The 14,280-nt window shown below is 43.8% G+C and overlaps 1 protein-coding gene across 3 annotated transcripts in view; it reads left to right on the top strand.

Annotated features, from left to right (window-relative positions):
- The window catches only part of stim2b (stromal interaction molecule 2b), a 41,922-nt gene extending 38,748 nt beyond the window's left edge, over positions 1–3,174 (top strand). For all 3 annotated transcript variants that reach the window (XM_041964615.1, XM_041964616.1, XM_041964614.1), the window contains one exon: positions 711–3,174. In XM_041964615.1, coding sequence (XP_041820549.1) covers positions 711–1,350 — 640 coding nt within the window. In that variant the 3' untranslated portion in view covers positions 1,351–3,174. The remainder of the gene's footprint in view (positions 1–710) is intronic.
- The last annotated feature ends 11,106 nt before the right edge of the window (positions 3,175–14,280 follow it).

Genomic DNA, 14,280 nt, shown 5'->3' with positions numbered 1-14,280 from the left:
AGTGGTCATAACAGCCAGCCATAGCCAGCAACTAACAAAACAACAACCTGCAAGGAAATTTCATCTTAATTTCAATAACTTAAATAATCACTTTCATTTTTTAGTGTTGTGTTGAAATAGGATGAGCACATTGTGATATTCTGTTTTATTTATGCTTTAAACAGCGTCACAACCTGCATTGAAAACACAGGTCAGAGCCATTATACTACATAATGAACAGTAAACAGTTTCTGCTGGAGACTGAGAGAAATCTCACAGAATCTGTGTCCTATCACAGCCTCAGAGTCCATCCAGTCAGGTCACACTTACAGACATGAGATTAAAATCAGCTGAAAGCTCATAATTAGACCTACAGTGCCTCCTCAGATGAAACATATCCCATCAGAACAGTGAATAATATACATTAACAAACATTTCTGAAAATCTTCCCATTTGTTTTTGCTGACAGTTGTGTCTAGAACACCAGCAGCTTGTCCAGAAAGGGGCGCCTGGAAATCTGATTGGCCACCCCATTGTGCCAAATTATGATTGGCTATCTGCCCAGTGAGAGGCGGGACCTTAGTTTGAACGACTGTCTTTGGTGCCCCAGTTAAAATAGTTTGTCCCCGCCACTGCAAAATACATCCTGTGACAGTCTGCAGTTAAAAAAGTTCTTTTTCTTTCTAATTTGTGGGAGTTGTGACCGTGGTGCATCTGCTCTCCTCTCCCAGGGAGCCGGCGCAGGAGGGCAGCTCCGACACAGACTCCCTGAACTCCTCCTTGGGCCGCAAGCAGCTGCACAACCCCTGCACGCCGGGCTCGGACGCCCCGTACCGCAAGATCTCCCGCGAGGAGCTGCTGCTGTTCGGCCAGAGCTCGGAGCTTCCCGCGTGCACCCCCGCCACCTCCACCACCCACACCACCAGCAGCAGCAGCAGCAGCAGTCTCAGGGACTCCACGCCCCCCCCTCTGCCTCCCACTCCGGCCGCCACCCCGTCCGGCCCGCCCTCCACCTCGCCTTCCCCGGCCTTGGAGCACCACCCGTTCGCACACAGAGGCTCACCTGACCTCACCCGCATCATACCCGAGTCCCAAAGCATGACCTTCACACAGGGGAGCGTCACCTCTCCGACGGGCAAAGGCATGTACAACGGCATCCTGGAGAAGTCCTACAGCTTCGGCCAGCTGCCCGCAAGCATGCTGCCCAACGTGGGGCGTTACCCGTCTCTTACCTCCCTGGACTCGGAGGGCCGGAGCGTGGGAAGGGAATACAAGCTCCAGAGCACCTCCTCCCAGGACTCCAGCGACAATGGAGAGAAAATCAAGCGCTCCTCCTCTAAAATCAAAAGCTTATTTAAGAAGAAAAAATAAAACTAGTGTGTGTGAGAGAGAGAGAAATAAAATATGAAGAGTTGTTTTAGCCCTAATACTAAAAATAAAAAAAGAAATGGACATCACTGTAAGCTAAAACATTTCATTTTCTCTCATGTTCTTCTTTTTGTCGTCACAGATGGAATGTAGCTCAGTCTGGGGGCCTTTAAACGCCTCAGACTGGTAGCCTTATTTTTCAATAATGCCTTTTTATTTAGTTCACTCATAGCCTCACAGAGAAGCCTGCAAAGGTCAAGGAAAAGTCAATGAAAGGTCAAAGGTCATGAGTCAGCCAAAACACATGACCTGCTCACTGTCTTCTGTTCGTTCTGGTTTGAGTTTGAGCCAAAAAGCCACTATGTGTGAAGGGTCTGAAGGTGCAGTCCATACATGTATTTAAAAGCACAACAAGTGCAGAATGATGCTGTCCCTGCCGAAACGATTTCAATCACGCTTTCAGTCGCGGCGGCAGCACACGAACATCGCAGATATCTCCCAAACACGATTTCGACAGCTTCCTCTCTGAAGAGCTACTTCTCCTCGTGCAAATTATGGATTGCATCTCGCAAAGTCTTTGAGTCCTAAAATCGTGTACTTGATTAATTTCCTTTGGGGAAAAAACAAAAACAAAAAAAAAGAACCTGCTAAAAGTTTGTTGCACTACTGCTTTCCTGGTATTTTGGGAAAGGGCCGCTGCTTGCGGAGTACATATTGAATAAAGTTATAGAGATGAGAGAAATTCATGGGCAGCGGCCGTGGAGACGCAGCACATAATGCCAGAGCCAAAATTATCTGATGTGTCTTCAATGCCACGACTTATGGATGTCTCGATATATATAAATATATATATATATATATACTTTGTTTTCACATTATTATGTTCTTATAGATGTTTTTAAATAGATTTATATTGGTGGGGGTTCCTATGAACTGATCTTTACTGAAGGAAGTTTATTGAATATGCAGATTTAACCCGCACCAGTCATTTTCCCTGTAATCTAGCTGTCCCTTATAACTTAATTAACGGTGTCCTGTAGCCATACTAACATACCAGTTCCATTTTTGTCTTAAGTACCTCGTCACCCTTGTAGAATTTGGTGTCGCTACCAGATTTTGGTCAAACTGCCAGTGCAAATAATTCTTCTTCCTTGCTGCATTTAAAGAAACATGAGTGGCAGGAGGTGAAGACAGTTGCGGGAACGTCCTTTTTTTGACAATAAAAAAGTCGTTTCTGTAATCAGCAGCTGTCTCTACTGCACTGTGATGATTCCAGGCTTTTTAAAGACAAACACTGAGGATAATCTGTCCAAAAACTGTTTGATCCAGATCTGATGGACACACCAAAACCCTGCCCGCCCCCGCCCTCCTCACCACACACACTAAGCTCGAAGCCGACCCATGCAATACGGTCCTGTTCCTCACCTCTGGGCCCGCACCGAGCGCACTGATGTCAAGAGCTCCTGCTTCACACTGTGATTTCTGCCTTCTTCCCTCCATCCTGGACCCGCCGTCACTGGTGAAACGTAAACGCGACGGGTCATGTGACGACCGTGACAGAGGCGACGCAATGAAATGTCTGGGGGGGGGTTTGATGCCGTGCGTCTTGGTGACAGGACGACACGATGACGCGAGGATCCACGTTTTTACAGAAAAAATAAAGTATATTATATATTTGGAAGGTTGTGACAACACAGCACACAATGAAGGACATAGAAGACGGAACTGCAAGACGAGGAGAAAATGAATGTTTACGAGACATTAGGGGTTTTTTGAGAACATTTTGTGTGTGAACATTTGTATACTGTAGAAGAATTAATAAAAAAATGGAGGCATCGTTTGTGTCAGAGTCATGTTTGCTGCAGCGTCTCATGCTTACTTTGACTCAGTTGAAATTAAAGGACGACATTCGTGTCATTTTTCTCCTCGTCTTAAAGGGTCATCCCGCTGATTTTACAAGTGTATTCGTCATGAAACAGTTGTTTTATGCCAATTAGTGGCTCTGTTGGTGACCTCTTTAAAGTCTGGAAAAAAATTAACCCAGATGATGTCATCAGGGTTATCTTAGTTGAGCTTTGACATGACAAAATTAAAACAGGGAGCCTGGAGTTTGAAAGATCAGGACATGTGCCAGTCAGGAAATGCTGGAATTCTGCCAAGTTGGGAGTCAATAGCTGCTAGCTATATTCCCAACTTCCAGTCTGAATCCCAGTGCATCTGCTGGGGAAAACATGGACGCCCTGATGTTTGTATGGCGAGTCTCTGAGCTCCACAGGCATATTGGCAAACTTTAAGGAGACAGGAGGAGAAGGCTAGCGCCGCATGCTCGCAAAGACACCACAGAGTTGTTGCAGCACATTTCACAACACAAACAATCCGTCAAGTGTTGAACATGTAGCTCTGCTAACTGCTCGCCGTGACGTCAGGTGCGTTAACAGCAGCAAACTGCTTTTCCCCCGAAAGAGTTCAGAGTACAGTGGATTGCAGGATAACAAAAGATGCTATCAAGTTGCATTATGGGAAATGTAGGATCCCATGTTTGGTCCGTGCTGCTACAATTTTGCTACTACTGCTTTTTAAAAAATCTGTTTCCTGCAAGTAAATCACTGGAATACACACACAGAAAATATTGAAGGTTGCAACTGTTATTTTCATTAGCAATTAATCTATAAGATTTGAATCAGTCATTAAGTCTTTAAAATGTCAGAAAATGTTGAATTCCCATCATAAAATTGCTTTTTTTGTGCAGGAATCAGTCGCAAAGATTGAAAACGCACAAAAAGACAGATCAAACAATCACAATTTTTGAGTTTCTACTTGACGAATTATTGAAATGTTTCCTCAAAATTAATACATTTTCTGTTGACCTACTGATCATTATTTTTATGCACACATTTTTAAAACAAAAAAAAGTTCATGATATCTGGAAATTAGGGAGGTTTAAAATAGAGGTAACATTTGTAGGAGGATCTAAAGGTCTGGTCCTTTGCTTTGCAGCTGAGCTTGAAACACCAGCCCGGACCCTCCGGATGGAGCCCCCATCCTCCTCACAGCAGAGCGCAGAAGTGTGGGGAAAAGTATCGTTCTGACACCCCATTTGTCTTGAGAGTGAGGAAACCGTGATACACAGAAGAAAAGCATGCATGATTGCTTTATCAATATAAAGTGAACGTGATGAAACTTGTGTTGATGGTTCATCAATTCGGCGCACTAGGAGAGCGGCGGGGACGTCTGCCGGTGATGAATGTGTTGTTTGGGCACTACTGTACACAGCAGCAAATCCCAGCCTCTCACGCCGGCCCACCTTATTGGCCCCCGACTCAGAGGCGCAGGTATTGCGATGGCCACATGGTGTCAGCAGAGCATCAGAGGAAACCAACCACGTCAGCCACTCCCTGACAGTGAAACCTGCAGAGAGTCAGTGGGTGTTTGGTGAACACTGTGACAGACCAGGCTTGTTTTTTCTGTCAAGTACAGTATGTGTTGGTGGAGTATGTATGCTGAGAGCTGTCTTGGATGCAGTAACAGCCAAAATATCATCTTGTTTCCCCACTCAATCTTTGAAAATTGACTTCCTTTATGCGTATAAGCTTAAATGATGAATAATATCCAAATCACAGATATAAACCCAGTAAATCCAACATATTATGAACAATGTAGTGCAAAAATGCAGAATTAGTTGGAAATAATTTGTCATTCAAATGCTTCAAATTGAAAATGACACCAAAAACACACAATTTAATGTGCATTTTGCATTTTTGAAAGACAGATAACTTTTCCAACTCAAACCAAGAGCTAACTGTTAGTTACTGTACATAATGATACATTTAGACAGATTCTTTGCCTTGGTATCATCCATTGAAAGCATGAAACATACATTTTAAACAGGATTATTCCTTACATATTAATGCCCATGATTTTGGAATGAGAAAAAAATTACAAATGTGTGTCCATATACTTTTGGCCATTTGGTTATATAGTGTAGCGCTATAAGGTAAAATGTATGCGGACACTCCTGTTATGCTTGGTCTGCAGCAGGCTTTCCAAGCTTGGGTTAAGTCCCTTTAAGAATGTGACTGGTCTATCCCTGAACTCAGCCCCATCCAACACCTTCACGATGAACAACAACACCACCCAACACCAGTACCTGACCTCACCAATGAGTACAAATGAAACAAATCCCTGCAACCAGGTGCCACAATCTGGAAATCCTTCCCTGAAAGTGGAAGCTGTCGCAGATGTAGATTGATGCCGATGCTTTTTTGGAATGAGATACAAACACATGTGGGTGTAGCATTTGGGTGTCCACATACTTTTGGTCATGCTGTGCTGCACAATGGTCATAAAGTGCTTCATGGCCAAACGTATGTGTACGTAAGACATATGTTGTTATTGTCCACCTCCGCGCAAACATACTGCATTGATATTTGCTATCTGTAGGCTTGCACTACAAATGGCCTCGGGCGGCAAACCACATATTGCTGAACATCTTGTCCTAGGGCGTCCACTTACTTTTGGCCACGTGGTTCAGATGCAGTGTGTACTATGAGAGAAATAATGTGTTAACAGGCCTTAATCCCTGACATTGTATCTGCAGATCTGCACTTTGATCAACTTCCTAATGAATAATTCTAAATGGCCCATAACCAATACGCTCCCCATCTAAAGTGGTGCATGACTCACTGCAGAGCTGTGACTGAATTATGAATTGCTGTGACATCCACAACTATTCAATGTGCAACAAACACGCTCGCTGTGATCTGATTCTGGAGCAGTACATTTAAAAAGCTGCATTCAGCCGCTCCTTTGTCCCATATTCTCTCCCTGTACTAACCTCCTCTCTGCTCCCCCTCTTTCCTCACAGGAGCGCTGCAGGTTGGGGACACGCTGCCGATATTTATGGCCCCGAAACGCACCGCAGTGTTGTAATTGGCCCCACAATGGCGCTAATGCTCAGAAAGAGGAGCGGTGCAGGAGCCGAAAGTGATGCTCTGGCAGGAGATGGCAGATCCTGCTCTTAATGAATGCTGGTAGGAAAGATAATGAATAGACAAAGGGGCTTAAAGGCGCACATACGTAAAGTGAGTGTGCATCAGTGAGGCTTTTACCCAACCTGCCACTGTGCTTCATCTCTCCCTCCTCAGCCTCCCACTCCTCCCTGCCAAACTCAGCCTCCTTTCTTTATCCCCATCACTCAACACCCTCTCCCTCTCTCGTTTGGATCCCATTCCATTGCAATGTAATGGGTTTATTAGTGTGGTTAATGCACTGTGACCTACTGGGGCTTGCCGTCTACCTTTTTCATGTGCAAAAAAAAGAAAAAAAGACAGAAAGAAAATAGAAAAGGTGGAATATTTTTTAAAAGGGCAGCACTAAAGAAAGAGGGAAAGACTATTTTAGAAGCAAAATTATCCCTAAAGAATGAACTAAATGAAGAAGTAATAACTGAACTGAGGAAGAGGAAACCAGAGCGCTGGAACGCTAATGCAGACGCGCACATTCACAGCTAAGACAATGAGCTGCAGCAGAGAGTCGGGCTCCCCGACAGCCATCGCCGCCGCAGCTAGTCCGTGTTGATAGCTGCCATGTTTACCCAGACTGGGACGGACAAAGTCGGCTTTGGCACCAGACGCGCTCGGTGCAAATGAGTGTTTCTGCTCCAGAACTCTGCCAGAGAGACCCGGAGCCAGTTTGCGGTACAGTATAATGAAGCCATTGCAGTCGGGACTGTGGGGTCCCTGCGTCTGCAGGGGCCGAGCCAAAGTAGAGGCTGACAGCGTGGAGGCTTTACCTGAGAGAGAGGGGGTCTTAACCGGCTTAATTGAAGAGGTTTAAGCAGAGCAACACGCCCTCTCTGGTGTGTACACACTGCAACTGCACCAATAATATCTTCATATCCGCTGTGTATAGTTCACTGATTCTCATAAAGATTTTATGAGTTCCAGCATTTTAGCGTTTTTCAGCATATTGTTTTGGTCTTACGGCCCACATCGTCACTGTTCGCTCCCATCGCTCGTTTTTCAGCTGGGCGGCCGCTAAAGGTAGCGACAGCACACATATTTCCTTAAGGAGTTGGTGGAGCCCAAAAATAGAGCTAAAAGGGTATATAGTAGACTAATGTTTCTGGTCGACGTGTAAAATTGTTTGCTAACATGTTAGCCATATATCAACTTCGAATAAACCTGATCAAGGTTCCAGTTTAAGGGCTGCGCAGTACACTACCTGTCCGGCAACAAACGAGAGATAAAGTCTGCAGCTAGCTTTTAGCAGCCAAAGAGGCAGAGAGCTGGTGCAGACCCGAACAGTGCTAAAATAATGGCGAATATTGAGCTTAGAATTCATCACGTGACCAAAACATGACTCTAAATAAATTCTAACGTTTCTTCATGTCTGAGTGTACACAGGTGATTGTGCGCAAACATGTTAGCCACATCATCTTTTTAAGGTGATTGTACTGAATGTCAAACAATGACATTAAAGCATCCTGGTGAGGATGACTGGTGATTTGCAAAATGCAACTGAAACTGGTTGAAGGATGAAAGATTTTTAGACGTTTAAATGGCTGTATTTCAGTTTATAGCAGGTAGTTTCTTTAACTATACACTGAAATATAATGTAGCCCAGTTCCTCTATCCACTGCAAAGCACAAGAATCATGCTTATATGGGACAGAATTGTGACTCAATAATGCATCCAAGAACAAGCGCCATTACTACTTTTGCTTGGGAGATTAAGGCTGAGAGAAATATGTCTTTGAAAAGGTCACCGGGGGAAAAAAAAAGAAGACAAATCCAAAAGACGGAGAGTATTTCAGTCTTATGGCGCCGCGTTCCACAAAAGTACCACAAAGCTACTTGTGGCTTTACGACACACTGCAAAAGTGATTAAATGATCAAATGAGATTCTTTATCAGGGCAGCACACACACCGTTCAATATGCAGCACATTTGCACATTTTGTCCACACTCACACACACACAGAAGTGGGAACTCGTGAAAAAAATATTCAGCTTGAGTTTCATCCTCATTTTTTAGCAAAGGTAAGCTTGATTAAAACTGCTTCTAAAACTAATATCACTACGCTTCAGCGCCGCACACTTCTTTTTATTAAGCAATTATGAGTTTAATTTGTCTGCCCTAAAGCAGCTGGAATAGATCAAAGGCCTCATTAATATAGATGAACAAATCATAAAAATGTTTGTCAGGACCACAGTCGTCCAAAATGTCTTTTGACTGATTTGGTGATTAAACAGAGCTTAATCAGATCTGCAAAGGTGATCAGATCAGCAGAGCTCCACAAATAAGCGGCCCGACTTCATCAGGCGGGATAACCCCGCAAGACCCGACGCTTCCGCCGCTGATTCTAATTTACCACATGCCCCCTGACTTATAGCTTCAGCCCGAAAGCTGTCAGATTTATGCAGGGCCCCTACAAGCTGCAAGCTGCAAGCTGCAGAGAGAGCTTGTAAGGACAAAGGTGGGACAGTTTTATCCGAAGCACCTTTTCAGGATCATACGTGTGTTCATATTTAATGCGAATTAAATTCCTGACCCCTCCGCCGCGCTCCGCCTGTCGAGCTGTACGCGACTGCAAAATATAACCAAGCATCGACTGGGGAGTCGCTGGGGAATTCCGCTGTTTAATTAATGTGAATTCCCACGTGCGCCTACAATAAGATGAAATATGTTCAGATTAAGGTGAAAGATAAAACCCAGCTACAAATCACTGCAGTGGGACACAAATCATGAGAGTGTTAACTCTGGTGATTTTCGTGTTTCATCTGAAGGACTGGGCAAAGCTATATATCACTGCACACCGGTCTGATCCTGCCTCGAACTCTCAGCTTGTTTCTGTTGTTGTGTGACTGCGGTGTGTTAAAGGGACAGGTCAGATCTGCCGAAGTCACACAACGGCACAAACAAACCAACCGATTTAGGCGCCGGTAAACAAGCGAGTCCCGTGTTCTGAGAGTTAAAATTAGTGTTTTTGTCAAAGGAGTCTGGTGGCTTTGGAGAGCACGATAATGACCTCAGCTCCATGTCGGAAAGGGCTGTCTGATGACAAGATAAAGCAGTGAAAATATTCTTAATATAGTACAGCGTACTCTTAAACCGATGTCCTCTGCTGCCACCATCCAAAGCAGTACATTGCTTTGCTTCCTCCACCTGCACTCCCGCCGCTTCTCCAAGCTGCAACCACCATCCGCTGTAGCACTTTGACTGTGGACACAGAAAGTACCTCATACAACCCCACTTAAAAGAAAAACCCAAACTATCCCTTGCTGTGTACGAAGCCATTTCAAAAATAACTTGTTCAGGTGTCCCAGTGAGCCGGCATGCACGAAACCAGGGTCCTGAGACTGCAGCTAACAGCTAACGGGCTAAACTCAGCCATCATTCATTTTATTATTCACACCTGTGCTTTTCCTGCTGTGGCATGTAAAAAAAGGCACTGAAGTTCATGCACTTAAAAAAGCCATGAAGTTGTTCTTTTACTTTTCCTACACAGTGCATTGTTGTGTTTGTGCATCGCATGCATTACACAGTATTTTTACACTGTGGTACTGATACTTTTACTTAAGAAAAGGAGCTGAGTGCTTGTTCCACCACTGTCAACAAGGCAATGCAAAGTGCTTCACTTAGGATATAAAAAGCACTAAAATAACATCATAGCAATATAAATAAGATTCAAAAGGGTGAAATAAAATAGACAATAAGGCAAAACTGATAAAACCGGAGAATGCGAGTTGCAGCGCAGATACAGCGCAGAGCAAGATATGAATCGATAGGCCCAAAGTTAATTTAATAAACGGCAGTGTCGAAAGAAGCCTCAGTCTAAAAGAACTGAGCGTTGCGGCAGACTCCGTGTTTTCCTGGGGTTTGATCCAGACGGGGGGAGAAACTGAGCTCATTCTGCAGGTTCAGTGTCGACTCCAGCGACGGCAGACTCGACCTCATCGGGTCATAATGTAGCAGCACATCAGAAATGTGCTCTCACTCCAAACCATTCAGTGATTTGTAACTGAATGGAGGCACTTTAACGTCACTTCTTTGCATGTATTTCCTGTGTTCTTTCATTATTGACTTAAACAATTACACTTGTGAGAGTGCGGCCTTGTGGCTAGAGGCCTTGCTGTACCCTGAATATGGAAGAAGTGTCCAATCCAATCTTTTGCACCTTTACTTTTTGACAGTTTTGAAGATGCACCGCACTAGAAAACCTTTGTGCTTGTGTGCGCTGTTAGGGTCGTTGAGAAGACTTTCTGAGGACGCCTCCAACCTCTTTAGATTTTCCTCTTCGTCACCATTTGAGCGATTTCCTCCTCTCTCCTCCTGCCCCGGCTTCCATCCATCCGACTGCACTGTCTCTGCTGATGATGCGCAGACAGCTCAGTCCTAATTGTAGTGTTTTTGCCTGTCAACTGAAATTATGTCTGATAGTTACAGTCAAGCTCTTTGAGTGACACCGCGGTTCCAGCGCGAATATCAAAAACCACCTTTGGGAAAGGGAGTCTGGGTATTCTAATAGGTGTCAGCTCCTTTTCTGAGGCAATTACCTTGTTGTGATCGTCAACGGCGTGACAGAAGACGCGATGAAGTCCAGTTAGTTAGCGCTGAGGTCCATCAGATGCGATGCGCCGCTGACTGACTATTCGATTAACAGGGACTCCTCCACTTAAAAGTTTGAAAAGCCAGTTGGTGGAGCCTTGAGAGACCAGTCAGCAGCCTCAAAAAAGACTTTCATTCTTCTTCTCTTAGCTGAGACTTTACACTCTGTTATTTACAGTGAGTGCAATCACAGCGTAAGATTACATTTTTTCTTTTAGCTAACCTACATTACACGCAACTTTCCAGCAACATTGGCTGCACACTCCTAATCCTGATCTAATGTTCGGCTAATGAGGGGCCTGGAGATGTATTTTACATAACGATGTGTGATCATAAACTGCTCAGAAGACAGAATAATCCTTCCTTTCTCCCTCCTTTCTCCATCTACACCTGCAGCATGTCGACGTGTAGGTGTACAAACAGCAGCTTCAACCATTCGTTTTGCAGGACGTTCGGGTTGAAAGTCACAGAATTAGGCGCAGGTTAGGAAATATGTTGACCTCTTCCAGGTGTTTCATTGCACCGGCAATGTGAATGCTGCGTCTCCTCAGTGGTTACAGCACTGCTACAGTGAGACCCGATTACAAAAAAATCTACATCTCAACTAGTTTTATTTAGTCTTAAAATCTTAAATTAAAAATAAAGAAGTGAGGAAAAGGACAAAACATTTGAAATCTGCGACTGGTTTGGTAAAAATCTACTGCTGAGAAGTTAAATATGCAACATTTCTGCATTGAAATGTCTCTGAACGGCTCGACCGACTGTGTGTTGTATAGTTTGTTCTAAAACACGTCCACTAAAGGTCGTCTCCGAGCGGCCGCAGAAAGATGATTATGTTACGGGGACGTTCAGAGAATGTCCCGAGGACATTACAGGGACAGTTGGGAAAAGTCCTCTAGACTTCCTTTATTATTATTAGTATTAAAAATGATTCTTAACAATGACACTGATTACTATTCAATTCAATGGCATTGAATTTTATTGTTATATATATATATATATATATATATGTCCTAGAAAGTCCAGTTAATGTCCCCATTCTAACATTATAGGGGAACAAAATGGGACGTTCTGAACACTTTCTTGAAGCACTAAATAAAAACATCATCTGAGGGACCGAATGGGAACGTCTCACCAGGACCAAACCTCCTACAAGCGTCCTGGTCCCTTCCTGCAGAGAGCACAGTGGTGGGGACCAATTAATCGGGGACCCTACCCAATGATGTTCTGAGACGTCTTCTGGAGGCTATTAGGAATAAAATTCTGCTGCCAAAAAATTCTTTTAATCTCTTCAACTTCCTGTATGAACATGTTTGATGGACATTTAGCCTAAAATAAAACACTTTCCTTTACCTTCCCGAAAGAGTCCATGGTTGTTGCACTGTATCTACCGCATCAGGCATTTTCCAACAGTAACCGGTCAGCACAGGGGCTGCATGGCTCAAACTACAGACCGGGAGTTCAGAACTCGACTGCGTTGTAACTCTGTGACATTGTCGCATTGACCTGGATCACATCATGAGCCCAGCTGACACTCGAAGTTGCTGCTGTGATATGTGAAACGAGTCCGAGGGGGTTTAGTTTAATTTACTTTAGTTGATGAAACACAGTGAAACAAGACAGAAGATAAAATGAGAACAAAAAAAAAAGAATAAGAAGAAAATTTCCGCAGATGAGATAAAAAACCCAAAATGCGTTTAATAACAATTCACTCCGAATCAGTTTAAATTCCCGCAGGGCTCGGCTTTATCGAGCACTCATCGAGCGACGGGACCTTTCTGGCAATTACCGCGCTGTCCAATCCGAGGGTAAAAAACAAATCCCGAATTTGTGCAAGTCACATCTGACCGGTGCGCGCCGCTGAGAAAGTATTTGAATTTCTTTGACAGCAGGAGATCAGAGTGGGAGAGAGGAGAGATGGAAAAATCTGAAAGGAGAGAGGCTTGAGAGAGAAACGCACAGGATGAAAGAATCGCAAACAAAACAAGTGAATCAGCAGGGTGCCAAGGTCACCTGAATGTGAGAGCGGCTGACTTATCAGGAGACGGCGCCGGGGCCGATTGTGAGCGAGCGCAAAGACTGAAAGCGAAACAGAGGAAAATAAAAGGTTCCAAGCCGGATTTTGCATTATCGACATTTTGCATGAGAATCATAAATTTGTGGAACAGAAAATAAACATGTTCAGCCACTAAAAATCCATATGTTCTCATTAAACTCCTCTAAAAACATAACCTTGTCTTCCCCTGAACTCATAACTTTCCCCCTCCCGCCTTCTTTTTATGAGTCGAAGAAATCCAATCATTTCTATATGTGTCAAACCTCAAGCTTGATCTCTCAAACAAAGGCGGGCGAATTTGATTTGAGTGAATTCAGGAGCTTTGTGCCGATGAATAAAACATCGCTTCTCCTTGATGTTACCCGGACTTATCAAGTCACAGATTCCCCCTTTGAGCTCGGCGGTGACACAGTGCAGGAACCCCTGCGTAGGACGAGACCGAAAAGATGAAGCCTCTACTGTATATCTTCAGCTTTCGGGCTGCGAGGGAAGATAACTGCACAAGCAGCAAGATACACAGGTATGTGCAACATACGCGGACATGATGGAGATTGACTTTGGATGGGTTTTTGATGAATAATGCACTCTGCGAAAAGAGAGAAACAAAAGAAAGAAAAAGAAAGTCGATCCTTCATCTCATCTGTCATGTACAACTTGCACAAATCCCTTCAACTGTGCAAAAAATTGGACATGTAGGGATTAAGGGGACGGCATGGGACTTATACATTATATACATTCTCTCTTAATCCACACTTTCACTTGCAGGCTTGCTGTGATTAGTGACTATGTGTGTGACATTCATACATATTTAAGTATAATGGAAGCTGCTGTGGGTCAAATTAGTAATTGAAAAGGGATTTACTCCTTCTTAAAGTAATCAATCAGTGGAGTACTGTTGTACTGTACATGTAGGTGGTTATATGGATGCTGCAGTATACAGCAACTGACCAAACCTGACAGTAAACCGTGTTTTAGTTTATTAAGGCTTCATTGGATGTTACGGAGATAATTGGCATAGAAGTAAGGTAGCAGATGAAAGACAACACGCTTCACGAGGAAAAGTACTCAGCGAAATCATCATACACTAATGAACAACATCACAATTAACTTCAACGCTTGAAAACTGAACGTGTTTGTTTGGGCCCAAACCACAGAGTATTGATTAAACTCTTTTTGAGGTCTTGCTATTGTAACACTGTGCCAAAGTGATTAATTATTGAGTCTTTGTGTATTTAAAATTTAAGACCCCTCAATGCTAACCAGCTTTTCAC

Source organism: Chelmon rostratus, chromosome 23 (assembly GCF_017976325.1).
Source record: "Chelmon rostratus isolate fCheRos1 chromosome 23, fCheRos1.pri, whole genome shotgun sequence".
Taxonomy (NCBI): Eukaryota; Metazoa; Chordata; class Actinopteri; order Chaetodontiformes; family Chaetodontidae; genus Chelmon; species Chelmon rostratus.
The sequence above is the reverse complement of the archived record's forward strand: the minus strand, read 5'-3'. Positions and strand labels throughout refer to the sequence as shown.